This window comes from Salvelinus alpinus, chromosome 22 (assembly GCF_045679555.1).
Source record: "Salvelinus alpinus chromosome 22, SLU_Salpinus.1, whole genome shotgun sequence".
Lineage (NCBI taxonomy): Eukaryota > Metazoa > Chordata > Actinopteri > Salmoniformes > Salmonidae > Salvelinus > Salvelinus alpinus.
The window spans coordinates 1,500,833-1,518,222 of record NC_092107.1 but is presented as its reverse complement, the minus strand read 5'-3'; the positions used below and the strand labels follow the sequence as shown (position 1 = coordinate 1,518,222).

General features: G+C 41.1%; 1 protein-coding gene across 15 annotated transcripts in view; it reads left to right on the top strand.

The window, feature by feature from the left end:
• Positions 1 to 863: 863 nt before the first annotated feature.
• The window catches only part of LOC139548750 (dixin-A-like), a 28,803-nt gene continuing 12,276 nt past the window's right edge, over positions 864 to 17,390 (top strand). For 2 of the 15 annotated variants that reach the window (XM_071358550.1, XM_071358547.1), the window contains exons 1-9: positions 874 to 1,457; positions 10,460 to 10,617; positions 10,892 to 11,040; positions 14,718 to 14,807; positions 15,072 to 15,125; positions 15,222 to 15,272; positions 15,520 to 15,624; positions 15,779 to 15,832; positions 15,956 to 16,045. In XM_071358550.1, the coding sequence (XP_071214651.1) occupies positions 1,435 to 1,457; positions 10,460 to 10,617; positions 10,892 to 11,040; positions 14,718 to 14,807; positions 15,072 to 15,125; positions 15,222 to 15,272; positions 15,520 to 15,624; positions 15,779 to 15,832; positions 15,956 to 16,045 (774 nt within the window). In that variant the 5' untranslated portion in view covers positions 874 to 1,434. Of the gene's footprint in view, positions 1,458 to 10,459; positions 10,618 to 10,891; positions 11,041 to 14,717; positions 14,808 to 15,071; positions 15,126 to 15,221; positions 15,273 to 15,519; positions 15,625 to 15,778; positions 15,833 to 15,955; positions 16,046 to 16,150; positions 16,226 to 17,390 lie in introns of all 15 variants that reach the window. The other 13 variants (XM_071358551.1, XM_071358548.1, XR_011669774.1 and 10 more) reach the window with 12 other exon arrangements.

Sequence of the window (17,390 nt, the reverse complement as noted above, 5' to 3'; positions counted from 1 at the left end):
TTGTATTTAATTTTTTATCTTTATCTTAACTCTGCATTGTTGGAAAAGGACGCATAAGTAAGCATTTCACTGTTAGTCTACACCTGTTGTTTACAAGGCATGTAGAAAATATGATACTTAGTTTTTGTTACAAGAACAACTCAATCCCTTTCCGCTGTACTCTGCCTGCTGCTGCTGCTAGGGCCCAAAAGAGTAAATACGTATCATTAGCATTCCATGTCACACAAAGCCTTTTGTCTTCATTGCCTCCCTTATTCAAACCAATATGATCCTAGTTTCCCACAGTTTTGGTCAGGCTGATAATACTGTGCTGTGCAAGTGCCCTATCTATCTCCAATCCAAAAATCCAGACATAAAAGAAATGTCTTTAAACTCAGGTTGTAAGTATTTGATCTAATAGAAAACATATGCTTATTTATTCAAATCATAGAGTTGATGTGACATGCTATCATTATAGCTTTAAAATACTATTATTATCAATGCTTAAGCATTATATGGCCCAGTGTCCTCGATCTGGTTGTTCAAGTTATTGACTGAGATAATATATCATTACTCACACATGCTTCAACTTGTTTGACGTGGCTCCATACAAACCTGTGATTTTGTGTCAGACAAAAATGGCTCAGTTGGAAACCACATACCACACAGTGTTAGCCTAGAATATACTGTAGCTTAGCAGACCAATGTAAAGGAGATATGCCCCATTTCAGCTAGCAGAACATACATGCCCCCTCCTCCTCTAGTGAGAGGGGAAGAGTGTGGGAGGGGGAGGTAAGAAAGAGAGAGTGGGAGGGGGAGGGTAAACACTCAGACAGAGCTATGTCTGACAGCCGTGCTGCTCACTGAAAGAACAAGGGACAGAGAAAAAAGCCTGTGCGGCTGAACACGAGAAAGACTGTGAGGAGGGAGGGAGGGAGATATAGGCTGAGGGAGAGAGAAAGCAAGGGAGAAAATATATGGAGGAGGAGAGCTGCAGCAATTCTCCTCTAGAAGGAACACAAACATTGTGTTTGTGAATGGGAGCTGGTGAGCTCAGCCACAGGGGGAGTGTGTTCTGAAAAACTAGGCAGCCGCTGGTGAGCCTGAACACCAATCCTCTCCCTTCTGCCACGGGCTGGGGGGATTGAGCCAGGATTTCCATTGGGTTCTTCCAGGGAGTGATTTAGAGAAGAGTCCAGGGCTGTTGGTTAGGATTTCTAGCTGTATGTAAGGAATATGCTGGAGAAGGTTTGAACACACTGTTAGCTGTTATTGCAGATTGAACACAGTAGTGTGTGCGACGTGGAGGCTCAGTCCGCTGGTTTAGTGTTGGCAGTGCTGCTCCCACCCCTGCTGCTGGGTCTGTTTTGGGGCTATGTTTCTGACTGACTAGGGCAGCATCACCCACATGCAGGGCAGAGGCTGAATGGGAGGTTAAGAGTGCAACAAACCAGCATGGGAGCCAAACAGATGAAATGGTAAGAGTTGGATTTGACAAATTATTTGCAATATCTCTTTATTTACATAGCACTGTCTCTCTCCCTCTCATTGTTACAATCAGTGGTTATAGAAATGCAGTGTTTGTTCATTGTCTTTACATGTTGCTACCTTAACGGTAGCAAAGATGTCATTTCTTTGTCTAATCAATATTATTTTATGTTCATACAATATAGATTTCTATTACACGTGTTGGAGAAACTAATCATAGTGTGATACCTTGTAGAAATTGAGTAGTTCACATCATTTTAGGGCTGGGCTGTCGGCTTTTGTCTGAATGTAGGTGTGGGTGTGTGTTTCTCTGGTATGGGTACTGTGCGTCCGTGTAGGTGTTTGTCTGTAAGTCTATGTGAGCTGGATGTGTGACATTGCATAGCAACAGCTAACTACAGTGTTTGGCATTGCTGTGATTTCCATTTGCAGATTGGCTCACATCTCAGATTTACTTTGATCAGACTAATTAGCATCACACTGTATATGAGCATGTCCAATCTCATATTGTGTTTTAGTGTTATATAGCATTTAGTTCCAGAGATTAGGATAATTTCTGTTTAATATTTGCCCACCATAGTGGAGGTTTTATTTCTAACCCAAAATAAATTGACAGTAAACAAACAAATTACATTATACTGTAAAACTAGGCCACAGGTCTTGAACGTGTACATGTGATCCTCTTTCAGAGATAACATTGAAAAGATAAAGCAATTCAGTTAAATTGAAGACAGATATGAGGTAAAAACATGTATTATTTCAAGAGGATTTACTATATTTTATACAGTTGAAGTCGGAAGTTCACATACACCTTAGCCAAATACATTTAAACTCAGTTTTTCACAATTCCTGATATTTATTCCTAGTAAAAATTCCCTGTCTTAGGTCAGTTAGGATCACCACTTTATTTGAAGAATGTGAAATGTCAGAATAATAGTAGAGAGAATTATTTATTTCAGCTTTTATTTATTTCATCACATCCCCAGTGGGTCAGAAGTTTACATAAACTCAATTAGTATTTAGTAGCATTGCCTTTAAATTGTTTAACTTGGGTCAAACATTTCGGGTAGCCTTCCACAAGCTTCCCACAATAAGTTGGGGAATTTTGGCCCATTCGTCCTGACAGAGCTGGTGTAACTGAGTCAGGTTTGTAGGCCTCCTTGCTCCCACGTGCTTTTTCAGTTCTGCCCACACATTTCCTATGGGACTGAGGTCAGGGCTTTGTGATGGCCACTCCAATACCTTGACTTTGTTGTCCTTAAGCCATTTTGCCACAACTTTGGAAGTATGCTTGGGGTCATTGTCCATTTGGATGACCCATAGCTTTAACTTCCTGACTGATGTCTTGTGATGTTGCTTCAATATATCCACATACTTTTCCTGACTCATGATGCCATCTATTTTGTGAAGTGCACCAGTCCCTCCTGCAGCAAAGCACCCCCACAACATGATGCTGCCACCCCCGTGCTTCACGGTTGGGATGGTGTTCTTCGGCTTGCAAGCATCCCCCTTTTTCCTCCAAACACAACAATGGTCATTATGGCCAAACAGTTCTATTTTTGTTTCATCAGACCAGAGGACATTTCTCCAAAAAGTATGATATTTTTCCAAATGTGCAGTTGCAAACTGTAGTCTGGCTTTTTTATGGCGGTTTTGGAGCAGTGGTTTCTTCCTTGCTGAGCGGCCTTTCAGGTCATGTTGATATAGGACTCGTTTTACTGTGGATATAGATACTTTTGTACCTGTTTCCTCCAGCATCTTCACAAGGTCCTTTGCTGTTGTTCTGGGATTGATTTGTACTTTTCACACTAAAGTACGTTCATCTTTACGAGACAGAATGCGTCTCCTTCCTGAGCGGTATGACGGCTGAGTGGTCCCATGGTGTTTATACTTGCGTACTATTGTTTGTACAGGTGAACGTGGTACCTTCAGGCATTTGGAAATTGCTCCCAAGGATGAACCAGACTGGTGGAGGTCTACATTGTTTTCTGAGGTCTTTGCTGATTTCTTTAGATTTTCCCATGATGGTAAGCAAAGAGGCACTGAGTTTGAAGGTAGGCCTTGAAATACATCAACGGGTACACCTCCAATTGACTCAAATGATGTCAATTAGCCTATCAGAAGCTTCTAAAGCCATGACATAATTTTCTGGAATTTTCCAAGCTGTTTAAAGGCACAGTCAACTTAGTGTGTGTAAACTTTTGACACACTGGAATTGTGATACAGTGAATTATAAGTGAAATAATCTCTCTGTCAACAATTGTTGGAAAAATTACTTGGGTCATACACAAAGTAGATGTCCTAACCGACTTTCCAAATCTATAGTTTGTTAACAAGAAATTTGTGGATTGTTTGAAAAATGAGTTGTAATGACTCCAACCTAAGTGTATGTAAACTTCCAACTTCAGCTGTATAAAGGGATTACAAAATACATGCAAAGACCAGATATGCTGAAGTGAAGCTCATCTCTTGCTAATCTCAGTGGCTAATTTTGGTATCTCTACTGTATGTTGTTGTTTCAGTTGGCACAACAGATCAGCAGGGTACATCTTTTAAGGGAAATCCACAGAAATTACCACATGTAGCTATAACAAATTGCACCCAGGGCAAAGGAAGGGCGGTGCCACGATAAGAGTGATTTATACAGAACATTGGTTGGCATGTACTTCATACGTCTTTGCTTGCAGTTCTTATTCCAAGATTATTTGAAATGAGTTGCAGTGGAGTACTTAGGGATAATCACTTCAGTAGAATCAGATAAGATGGTGACCAGACCACTGTGACCTGCTGTCCCTGTTTCTCAGCAGCTCAGTAGAATCATCAAAGTAGGCCCCTTATGACAGAAAATGTCCCAAACTTCCTGAGTATGATGGTACAGTGCATTCGGAAAGTATTCAGACCCCTTCATGTTTCCCAAAAATTTTACATTACAGCCTTATTCTAAAATGGATTAAATAAAACATTTTCCTCATCAATCTACACACAATATCCCACAATGACAAAGCGAACACAGGGTTTTAGAAATGTTAGCAAGAAAATAAAACAAATAAAAACAGAAATACCTTATTCACATAAGTATTCAGAGTCTTTGCTATGAGACTCAAAATTGAGCTCAGGTGCATCCTGTTTCCATTGATCATCCTTGAGATGATTCTACAACTTGATTGGAGTCCACCTGTGGTTAATTCAATGGATTGGACATGATTTGGTAAGGCACACACCTGTCTATATAAGGTCCCACAGTTGACAATGCATGTCAGAGCAAGAACCATGCCATGAGATCGAAGGAATTGTCCGTAGAGCTCAGAGACAGGATTGTGTCGAGGCACAGATATGGGGAAGGGTACCAAATGTCTGCAGCATTGAAGGTCCCCAAGAACACAGTGGCCTCCAACATTCTTAAATGGAAAAACTTTGGAATCACCAAGACTCTTCCTAGAGCTGGCCGCCCTGCCAAACTGAGCAATTGGGGGAGAAGGGCCTTGGTCAGAGAGGTAAACAAGAACCCGATGGTCACTCTTAAAGAGGTCCACAGTTCCTCTGTGGGGATGGGAGAAACCTCCCAGAAGGACAACCATCTCTGCAGCACTCCACCAATCAGGCCTCTATGGTAGAGTGGCCAGATGGAAGCCACTCCTCAGTAAAAGGCACATGACAGCCCACTTGGAGTTTGCTAAAAGGCACCTAAAGGACTCTCAGAACATGAGAAACAAGATTCTATGCTCTGATGAAACCAAGATTGAACTCTTTGGCTGAATGCCAATCGTCACGTCTGGAGGAAACCAGGTACCGCTTATCACCTGGCCAATACCTAGATGTTACCATTCGGCCATCAGATTTGCCAACAATGCTCCTCATAGGACACATCACGGCACTCTATACTCCTCTGTAAACTGGTCATCTCTGTATACCTGTCGCAAGACCCACTGGTTGATGCTTATTTATAAAACCCTCTTAGGCCTTACTCCCCCCTATCTGAGATACCTACTGCAGCCCTCATCCTCCACATACAACACCCGTTCTGCCAGTCACATTCTGTTAAACGTCCCCAAAGCACTGGTTCACCCTGGGTCGCTCCTCTTTCAGTTCACTGCAGCTAGCGACTGGAACGAGCCCCAACAAACACTCAAATTTAACAGTTTTATATCCGTCTCATCGTTCAAAGACTCAATCATGGGCACATTACTGACAGTTTTGGCTGCTTCGCGTGATGTATTGTTGTCTCTACATTCTTGCCCTTTGTGCTGTTGTCTGTGCCCAATAATGTTTGTACCATGTCTGTGCTGCTACCATGTTGTGCTGCTGCCATGTTGTGCCGCTGCCATGTTGTGTTGCTACCATGTTGTTGTCATGTTGTGATGCTACCATGCTGTGTTGCTGCCATGCAATGTTGTTGTCTTAGGTCTCTCTTTATGTAGTGTTGTGGTGTCTCTCTTGTTGTGATGTGTGTTTTGTCCTATATTTGTATTTTATTTTACATTTTAATCCCAGCCTTTTGCTAGGCCGTCATTTGGAATAAGAATTTGCTCTTAACTGACTTGCCTAGATAAATAAAGGTTAAATAAAATAAATACCATCCCTACGGTGAAGTATGGTGGTGGCAGCATCTTGCTGTGGGGATGTTTTTCAGCAGCAGGGACTGGGATACTAGTCAGGATTAAGGGAAAGACGAACGGAGCAAAGTACAGAGAGATCCTTGATGAAAACCTGCTCCAGAGCTCTCAGGACCTTAGACTGGGGCGAGGTTCACCTTCCAACCGGACAACGACCCTAAGCAGACAGCCAAGACAACTCAGGAGTCTCTGAATGTCCTTGAGTGGCCCAGTCAGAACCTGGACTTGAACCCGATCGAACATCTCTGTAGAGACCTGAAAATAGCTGTGCAGCAACTCTCCCCATCCAACCTGACAGAGCTTGAGAGGATCTGCAAAAAATACAGGTGTACCAAGCTCGTAGTGTCATACCCAAGAAGACTCGAGGCTATAATTGCTGCCAAATATGCTTCAACAAAGTACTGAGTAAAGGGTCTGAATACTTATGTAAATGTGTCTAAAAACCTGTTTTTGCTTTGCATTATGGGGTATTGTGTGTAGATTGATGAGGGAAAAAAACAATTTAATCAATTTTAGAATAAGGCTGTAACGTTACAAAATGTGGAAAAAGTCAAGGGGTCTGAATACTTTCCCGAATGCACTGTATATAACCTAATTCTCACAATTCTATTCATGTCATCATACTGTATCTACTATACATCCCTACCAACTCAATTACATATCAATCTTAGCAAGCATTATATGGTACCTGCCTCCACATACAGTATTAATCATTTACAGCTGAGGCACAGTAAGAGAGCACATACAGACCCTCCTGTGGCCCAATTAACCCCCATTAATCTCCCTCTGTTCACATTGTTAGTGAATGGATAAAGGGTAGATAAACGTCAATTACATGGTAACAGAGTGATGCTGAGACTCAGATTTTTCACTTTAAAATGTATGTCAAATAAAAACCAGTGAAAGTTACACAAACCATATAACTATATGCACATGGACTACTTTTAACAATTTCCACTGAACATCACTCTGTTACCTCAGGATCACTCTGTTACCATGGAATTGACGTTTATCTACCCTTTATCCATTCACTAACACTAACAAACATAGTTGTACGGTTTGTTTAATTTGACAACTTTTTTTTTTTTTTTTTACATACATTTTCAAGTGAAAAATCTAAGTCTCCGCATTTCTCTTTTATCATGGAATGTGGAAAGTAAAAACAATGTGTAGTATGGATTCTGTCCCTATAGCAACCCCAAGTCAATCTATTTACATGGTATTGCAAAAGGGACAGGTCAAGCCAAGGCAGTTATACAGTCGCAGCCCTCATATTCAGTCATGCAATGATTTTTTTTTTAAATGCAAAAAGACAGATGCTATCCTAACACTACATTAAACCAGACATTAATCTCACACACAGGCTGTAATGTGAGTCTAATTACTCATGTCAACATTCCTCTTCACACCAAGTAACATATGGTTACATAAATGCAATCCATCATCATCCACCAATCTTGCAGAAAGGTTCAAACATAGTCTCTCTCCCCTTTTCAACATGTTATGCCCAAGGGTCTTATGTTGAATAGTGGCAAAAATGACAAATTACAATTACAAAATACAATTACAGAATACCATGAAGACCAATGTATTAAAATAAAATACATAATACTTTTGCAAAGCATTGATTTAAAATACAAGTATTGTATCTTGAATTTTCAAAATACAAAATACATTTGCAAGTACCCCCTTAACCTCAACAACATTTTCAGTAACGGTAAAAAAAAGTGTTTTACTTGCTATCACTGTGGTAATGTGCTTGTTTACCTCTTTCTACATTAGTTGAATGCACTGACTGTAAGTTGCTATAGAAGCTAAATGACCAAAATGCTAATGTGAAGGGTAAAAATGAACACTTGCAAAGCATGTTAGGTATTATTATTAACCCCCGAATGAGACCATAATATTTGAACAAAAATGTGAATGGCTGTATAATGGGTAAAGATACATCAAAATGTATCTTGTCATAAAATACCCCCAACAATTTATAAAAATAAAATATGAAATACATAAGTCTATCAAAATACAAAAAATACATTTCAAGTAGGCAAAAAACAAAATAAATCATGCTCTCTAAAGTATCTTGTTATAAAATAGATCGGACTGTAGTTCAGGCCAGTGAAATACTGTAACGGCGTTCCTCTCTCTTCATACGAAGAGGAGGAGTAGTGATCGAACCAAGGCGCAGCAGGTTGTGAATACATAATGATTTATTAAATAAACAAAATAGACAAAGACGAAAACGAACTATACTGGATATAACTAACAAAATAACAAAACGATGTAGACAGACCTGAACAAACGAACTTACATATACACGAAGCACGCTGACACAGGAACAGACTACATAAACGCACGAAACAAACCGAAACAATCCCGTATGGTGTAACATCGACACAGACACAGGAGACAACCACCCACAAACAAACATTGTGAACAGCCTACCTTAATATGACTCTCAATCAGAGGAAACGTCAAACACCTGCCTCTAATTGAGAGCCATACCAGGCAACCCAAAACCAACATAGAAACAGAAAACATAGAAATGCCCACCCAAACTCACGTCCTGACCAACTAACACATAAAACTAACAGAAAACAGGTCAGGAACGTGACAAATACAAATGACAAAATACGCAAAAAAGTAATTGAAATATATATTTAAAATACATTAAACAGAAATACTGCCCTGAATAGTGGTGTAGTTTATCCCTTGTCTGGCAAATGACTTAATAACACAGACAGAAGCATGGTTGTTTTCCCACAGATACTAAGAAACGGATCATGGAATCCCCCATCTGAGAGCTATATCCAATGCCTGGGGTCATAGTACACATGGCTGGATCCCATTTTTTTAAAAAACACAGAAGAGGGAACATGACAAGAGGCCTAGACCTCATCATAACATACAGACTGACTACATAACAGACCCAGTACCTAACAGACTGACTACATAACAGACCCAGTACGTAACAGACTCAGTACATAACAGACCCAGTACCTAACAGACTGACTATATAACATACCTAGTACGTAACAGACTCAGTACATAACAGACCCAGTACCTAACAGACTGACTTTATAACAGACCCAGTACCAAACAAACTCAGTACATAACAGCCCCAGTACCTAACAGACTCAGTACATAACAGCCCCAGTACCTAACAAACTGACTATATAACAGACCCAGTACCTAACAAACTCAGTACATAACAGACCCAGTACCTAACAGAATGACTATATAACAGACCCAGTACCTAACAAACTCAGTACATAACAGACCCAGTACCAGTACCTATCATACTGACTATATAACAAACTCAGTACATAACAGACCCAGTACCTAACAGACTGACTATATAACAGACCCAGTACCTAACAAACTCAGTACATAACAGACCCAGTACTACCTAACAGACTGACTATATAACAGACCCAGTACCTAACAGACTGACTATATAACAGACCCAGTACCTAACAAACTCAGTACATAACAGACCCAGTACCCAACAGAATGACTATATAACAGACCCAGTACCTAACAAACTCAGTACATAACAGACCCAGTACCTAACAGACTGACTATATAACAAACTCAGTACATAACAGACCCAGTACCTAACAGACGGACTATATAACAGACCCAGTACCTAACAGACTGACTATATAACAGACCCAGTACCTAACAAACTCAGTACATAACAGACTCAGTACCTAACAGACCCAGTACCTAACAGACTCAGTATATAACAGACTCAATACATGCTGAAAGAGGAAATCATCCTCTCAGAGACATTGAAATCATTGTTAGTTTTGAACTGATGTCTCCTGAAGAAAAAAACGATCCTAAGAATGTGTTCATCCCAAAAAAACTAAAACAGCATGTTTCTAAATCCTGCCCCTATTTTACTTTTTGAAATTTGTGTGACTCAATGTGTCCCATGTGTCTGCTGTTGCCTGTAAAGTGTATTCTAATTTAAGTAAAACTTTATACAAACAGTCACTTATGTTTGTGTCAATCAAGTTGAAAGAATGAATGAACAAACAAAGTCCATCTCTGTGTTTACTTTCACTCCCTCCATATTTATTTGGACAGTGAAGCTAAAACGTTTAATTTGGCTCTATATTCCATCATTTTGGATTTGATATCAAATGTTTAAGTTTTAGCTTCACTGTCCAAATAAATACGGAGGAAGTGTATGTTCACAGTGTATCATTCAGTTGAAATATTGCTCAGTCCAGATGGCATTTATGTACAGTATATGTAATTTCAAGAAGAATAATGTCTTCCTTTTATATTTATTTACTGTTTCTTTTTATTTGGCTCAGCAGCAAACAAACTCATTCCTTATTCCTGTCTTTTCCCACCATCTGTTGCAGCCTCAGTTCAGCCAGCCCTGCACACTCCCCTAAAGAAGAGTACATCATCGCTCAGTCCACAGACACTCCTAAAGAAGCATTTATCTCAGCTCAATCTGAAGACCACGCCGAGCCTGGGGATGACAAATCAGAGTTGACGGAAAGGAAATCTGATACAGGTTGGCTGCACATCCATTTTCTCGTGCTGAGATCTGTTTCCATTTGATTAATCTGCTACAAAAAGGATGTTTTATCATGCCCGGTCTGTTTCTGTCTCTGTCCATCTATCCATCTGTCTGTCTGTCCTTCTGTCTATCCGTCCATCCCTCTGTCTGTCTGTCTGTCCATCTATCCATCTGTCTGTCCATCTATCCATCTATCTGTCCATCTATCCATCTGTCGGTCTGTCCTTCTGTCTACCCGTCCGTCCGTGTGTCTGTCTGTGCCCTCCAGAAGAGGTGTTGTCTCTCTGTGGCCTGTGTCCTGCACCAGGGCATGGTGGGCCAGAGGAGGAGAGATCATGGGAGGAGCAGCTGGAGTGTCACCAGGAGCAGCTGGAAAAGGAGATGCAGGAGGCCAGGAGGATGGTGTTCCGCCTGCAGGTAACTAACAACACACACACACACACACACACACACACACACACACACACACACACACACACACACACACACACACACACACACATGCACTCACACAAACACACACACATGCACTCACACATGCATGCACCCGCACACACACACACACCGCACACACACATAAACCAAGGTTATATAGTAAACTAAAACTGAAACTAAAATAAATGAGTAAACTGAAATAAAATAATTAACAAACCTGTTTGAAAAACTGAAACTATGTTGAAACTATTATCTAAGACTCCAAAACAAACTAAAAGTAAAATAAAAACCATGATGAATTAAGTTCCGTTATAGTTTTTTGCGGGGCAAAAATCCAATGGAGTTTTCAAGCTTCTGAATCTGGCGGGTCACATTGAGATTGACTTCATCGTTTAAAGGTAGACTCAGCGAGATGACTAACCACGAGCAGCACTGCAGATTTCGGGCACGTTTGAGTGGTAAGGCTAAAGCAACCGACTGCAGACGAAAGTCGAGGAGTGAAGTTGGGGGAGGTGCATCTGGGACAGCCAAAAGTCGGACACTAATGTGGTTTTCCAACAGTAACGCACTGGGCACAGACGTCAATTTAACCTCTATTCCACGTTAGTTCAATGTAATTTCATTGAAATGATGTGGAAACAACGTTGATTCAACGAGTGTGTGCCCAGTGGAATGGCTCAGATCAACATCGCAGTGTTGCCATTTTTTATTAAATGTTTTTTTTTATAAAGTCGAAATATTTCTAACCCCCATATCACACACTCACAAACTGAAGTCATAATACAATATTATGTGTGTAAACATTGTACAATCAATTAGGCCAATATCACATTTATTTGCATATAGCTACTGTACCCTAGTGATTTGTTGACAATAAAGCCTCCCACATTACAGGCGATGGCTACAGGATGAAGTTGATGGCGAGCAACTGCAGAAACTTGCCGTTGACTGCAGTCAGAACTTCATGATCTTTGATCACATGATTTTTGTCAAGTTCCTGCAGTCGACATGTAGGCGCAATTTCCCCCCCAGAATGCAACACACTTTGAAAGGCAGTGACACCAAAGTGTTCCGCTCGAACACATCCAGTGAGATGGCTCCTAGCCTCTTACATCTTTCTGTCTGTAACACTAAAGCGGAAACAAAATAATATAAGAACGAAATATAACTGTTTTTATGAAACTTAAACTAAATAAAAAGTAGTCAAGTGGATCTGAAAACGAACTGAAATAACAATCTTAAAACGAATAGAAATAAAAATGAATATAAAAACACAATAAGCTTGACACATACAGATTTTTTTTAAACGTAACCTTTATTTAACTAGGCAAGTCAGATAAGATCAAATTCTTATTTACAATGATGGTCTACCAGGGAACAGTGGGTTTACTGCCTTGTTCAGGGGCAAAAAAACTGATTTTTTATCTTGGCAGCTCTGGGATTTGATCCAGCAACCTTTCGGTTACTGGCCCAATGCTCTAACCAGCCGCCCCATCCACACAGATACCTGCCACCTAGATACACACAGTCAGTCAGACAAACATATGCTGTAAAAAAAATATAAAACGCAATATGCAACAATTTCAAAGATTTTACTGAGTTACAGTTCATATAAGGACATCAGTCAATTGAAATAAATTCATTAGGCCCTAATCTATAGATTTCACATGACTGGGAATACAGATACGCGTCTGTTGGTCACAGATACTGTACCTTAAAAAAAGATAGGGGCGTGGATCAGAATTTGCTTCATGCAGCGCGAAACATCTCCTTCGCATAGAGTTGATCAGGCTGTTGATTGTGGCCTGTGGAATGTTGTCCCACTCCACTTCAATGGCTGTGCGAAGTTGCTGGATATTGGCGGGAACTGGAACACGATATCGTACACGTTGATCCAGAGCATCCCAAACAAGCTTAATGGGTGACATGTCTGGTGAGCAGTGATGCCAATTTAGCAATTTTGTTGCTAGATTTAGCAACTTTGTTTTCAAACAGCACCTAGCAACAAATTTAGCTACTTTTAAAAATGTATTTGGAACTTTTAGCAACTTTTGAAAAGTGACTCAAACGCTAAAATGCACACATGTTCCCTCTAAATGACAAAAATGATTTTTTTTCTGTCACACACTGTCACAACACACGTGCCTGGCTGCAAAAGTGCATTGTGAGTGACGTCAGCAGCAGGGCAGCAGCAATTTCAGCAAATTGACAATCATTGTTGGCTGACTGCAGCAGCAGTAGCACGGGTTCGACGAGCCAAACCCAATGAATATAGTTGGTCACGAATGTTTGATCTTGAACAGAACTTACAACATCAATCAACAAGTTTCAATCAAAATTGTACAGCCAGAAGAAGAGAAAAGAGTGGGAGTCTGTACCTGAACAAATGTCAAATCCTATTTTTTGCAGAGATGGCCAGTCAATTTGAGTAACGTTATTGTGTATTCTACGTAATGACGCAGTTTTACGTTATCACGCAATGACATCACAATGTGCATTATCATGCTGAAACATGAGGTGATAGCGGTGGATGAATAGGACGACAATGGGCCTCAGGATCTAGTCACGGTATCTCTGTGCAGTCAAATTGACATCTATAAAATGCAGTTGTGTTCGTTGTCTGTAGCTTATGCCTGCCCATACCATAACCCCACCACCACCATGGGGCACTCTGTTTACAACGTAGACATCAGCAAACTGCTCGCCCACACGATGCCATACATGCGGTCTGCGGTTGTGAGGCCGATTGGACGTACTGCCAAATTCTCTTATGGTAGAGAAATGAACATTCAATTATCTGGCAACAGCTCTGGTGAACATTCCTGCAGTCAGCATGCCAATTGTACTCTCCCTCAAAACTTGAGACATCTGTGGCATTGTGTTGTGTACAAAACTGTACATTTTAGGGTGGCCTTTTATTGTCCCCTGCACAAGGTGCACCTTAGTAATGATCATGCTGTTTAATCAGCTTCTTGATATGCCACACCTGTCAGGTGGATTAATTATCTTGGCAAAGGAGAAATGCTCATTAACAGGGATCTAAACAAATTTGTGCACAACATTTGAGAGAAATAAGCTTTTTGCGAATATGGAACATTTCTAGGATATTTTATTTCAGTTCATGAAACATGGGACCAACACTTTACATGTTGCGTTAATATTTTTGTTCAGTGTAGCTTTATGGGAACATGTTTAGTGTGTCTAAAACGTATCCCTCCAAGGCTCCAGCTAAGGTAAGTATACAATGAGATTGTGATCATCCAAGCTTTATCTGGTATCAGGATTTAACTGCTCTAAACTAGCACAATCTAATCTATCATGTCAGGTATAAAAATCACCCCCCCACCTCTACCCCGCCCAACTGAGCTTAAAATGGTCCTGCAATGTCCAAGCCAAGCATTTGCTCTATTTTCACTGTCCAGTTCAGGTTGGCAGCCGTGTGGTATAGGTGAGGTTGTACATCCATGTGTGTGTGTGTGTGTGTGTGTGTGTGTGTGTGTGTGTGTGTGTGTGTGTGTGTGTGTGTGTGTGTGTGTGTGTGTGTGGCTGTCTTTCTCTCTGATGTGTTTTTATACTGTGAAATATATTCTGGGTGTATAGACTTTATGTTACGTGTACAGTAGGTACAGTATGTGTCTATCCCTCTCTTCTCTCTCCAGGCTCTACTGCTGCATGGCTCTCTCCCTGAGGACGAGCAGGACGTCTCCCTGGGCTTCGGGGATAGCAGGGCTAACTCTGAGCAGCAGCTGGTACTGTGTCCGCCCCCATCCTCTTTAGTCACTTTAGATAATACAGCATGTTCAGCCTTTCACTGTGATGTGACGGTGTCAGACCTTGGCATGCTATAATGTTTTTACTGTCACTCTAGAGTCCAGAGAAGACGCAGATACTGTTGAAGCATGAATTAGTCTATGTTATCTGCTTAGCCTGCTTTCATGCCAGGTCACTGTCTCCTTATAAGCTCTGACATTTCTCTATTCTCACATAATGCCGCTCATCCCCTCGCTTTGAAGGTTCTAATCCGCAGTCGTCTGGACCAAAGCATGGAGGAGGCTCTTGATCTGAAGGTACAGTAGTAATTGGGCTTATTGCTGCCATAAGAACACAGACCTTCCCCTCCTAATGAAATGTCTCTGAGTCTGTCTGTCTTTCTCTCCTCTCAGAGGGAGCTTCTAAGGCACAAGCAAGAGGCACGCCACCTTCAGGCTATTAAGGTAAGACCTGCCAGTCAAACCCTCTTAAGTTTGTTTGAATCATTACTTATACATGGATTACTGGCTTTTATTCAGTTCTCATGCCAGATTTGTGTAGAGAAGCAGCCCCTTTTAGCCTCCAGTGTTCCTTTACAGTAGAGTGATGTGCTCTGTTTTAGGCTTCATAATGATCCATATGTGGGTCCTTACTCTTTGGTAGGCAAGCCGGCCTCTCTAGCGTTGTCTTTGATATGCCTTTCCTCATTAGGATGCTCTTCAGCAGCGTATGTCTGTACAGGAGGCTGCGGTGCTGCAGCTGAAGCAGGAGCTACTGAGGTGCAGCATGGGCAAAGAGCAACTGGAGGGGGAGAACGTGAGTCAGATGATATGATAATACATACGTTGACATTTAGAATGAATATTTGACCTTTATATTCAATGGCTCTATCTATTTATGTATTAAAATATTCACAAAATGTTTTGTTCATCCACGTTACAAATATAAGTATATTTTTGTATATTTGTAGGCAGAGCTCAAATGGAAGTTGAGCGATCGGAACAAACTACTCAATGAGTATGAGGTAAGATCAGGAACTAAGTGCATTTTCACAATTTCAACACACTTTAACACTTTTGGATATGATTATGTAGTTGAAATGTATCAAAGTATCACAGATATCTCAGTGATATGTCTATAAAACCAGCAGCAACTTGGAAAAAAGGATAGACTACTTCAGCAACAGCAAATGAAACTGGACGATGCTCGGCACAACTCTAATGAAGGAAGCCACAGGGTATGGTACCATAATCAAACTGCTTCCACTGCACTTACAGTAAGTGACATGTATATGTTGTAGCTTGCAAAGTTGGTAAGATTTATTATATCTATTTTTCTTCAGTCATCTAGGAGTGAAAAGAGTGGGTACAGTAACTCTGTGAGCCCACCCCCTGGTCCGGCCTTCCAACACACAGCTGTGAGTCATGTACGCCTACAGTGCATTCGTAAAGTATTCAGACCCCTTGACTTTTTCCACATTTTGTTACGTTACAACTTTATTCTAAAAAAACTTTTTTTAAATCCTCAGGATTCTACAAACCATACCATACCATACCTCACAATGACAAAGCAAAAACAGGTTTTTAGACATTTTTACAAATATATATTTTTTTACATAAGGATTCAGACCCTTTGCTATGAGACTCAAAATTGAGCTCAGGTGCATCCTGTTTCTATTGTTCATCCTTGAGATGTTTCTACAAGTTGATTGGTGTCCACCTGTGGTAAATTCAGTTGATTGGACATGATTTGGAAAGCACACACCTGTCTATATAAGGTCCCACAGTTGAGTGCATGTCAGAGCAAAAACCAAGCTACGAGATTTAAGGAATTGTGCGTAGAGCTCCGAGACAGGGTTGTGTCGAGGCGCAGATCTGGGGAAGGGTCCCAAAAATGTTCTGCAGCATTGAAGGTCCCCAAGAACACAGTGGCCTCCGTCATTCTTAAATGGAAGAAGTTTGGAACCACCAAGACTCTAACTAGAAGTGGCAGCCCGGCCAAACTGAGCAATTGGGGGAGAAACCTGAGCAATTGGGGGAGAAACCTGATGGTCACTCTGACGGAGCTCTAGAGTTCCTCTGTGGAGATGGGAGAACCTTCCAGAAGGACACCCATCTCTGCAGCACTCCACCAATCAGGCCTTTATGGTAGAGTGGCCAGGCAGAAGGCACCCCTCAGGAAAAGGCACATGACAGAGTTTGCCAAAAGGAACCTAAAGACTCTCAGACCATGAGAAACAAGATTATCTGCTCTGATGAAACCAAGATTGAACTCTTTGGCCTGAATGACAAGCGTCACATCTGTAGGAAACCTGGCACCATCCCTACGGTGAAGCAAGGTGGTGGCAGTATCATGCTGTGGGGATGTTTTTTCAGCGGCAGGGACTGGGAGACTAGGCAGGATCGAGGCAAAGATGAACAGAGCAAAGTACAGAGAGATCCTTAATGATCCTTAAACTTGCTCCAGAGTGCTCAAGAACTCAGACTGGGGCGAAGGTTCACCTCCCAACAGGACAACGACCCGATCGAACATATCTGGAGAGACCTGAAAATAGCTATGGAGCAACGCTCCCCATCCATCCT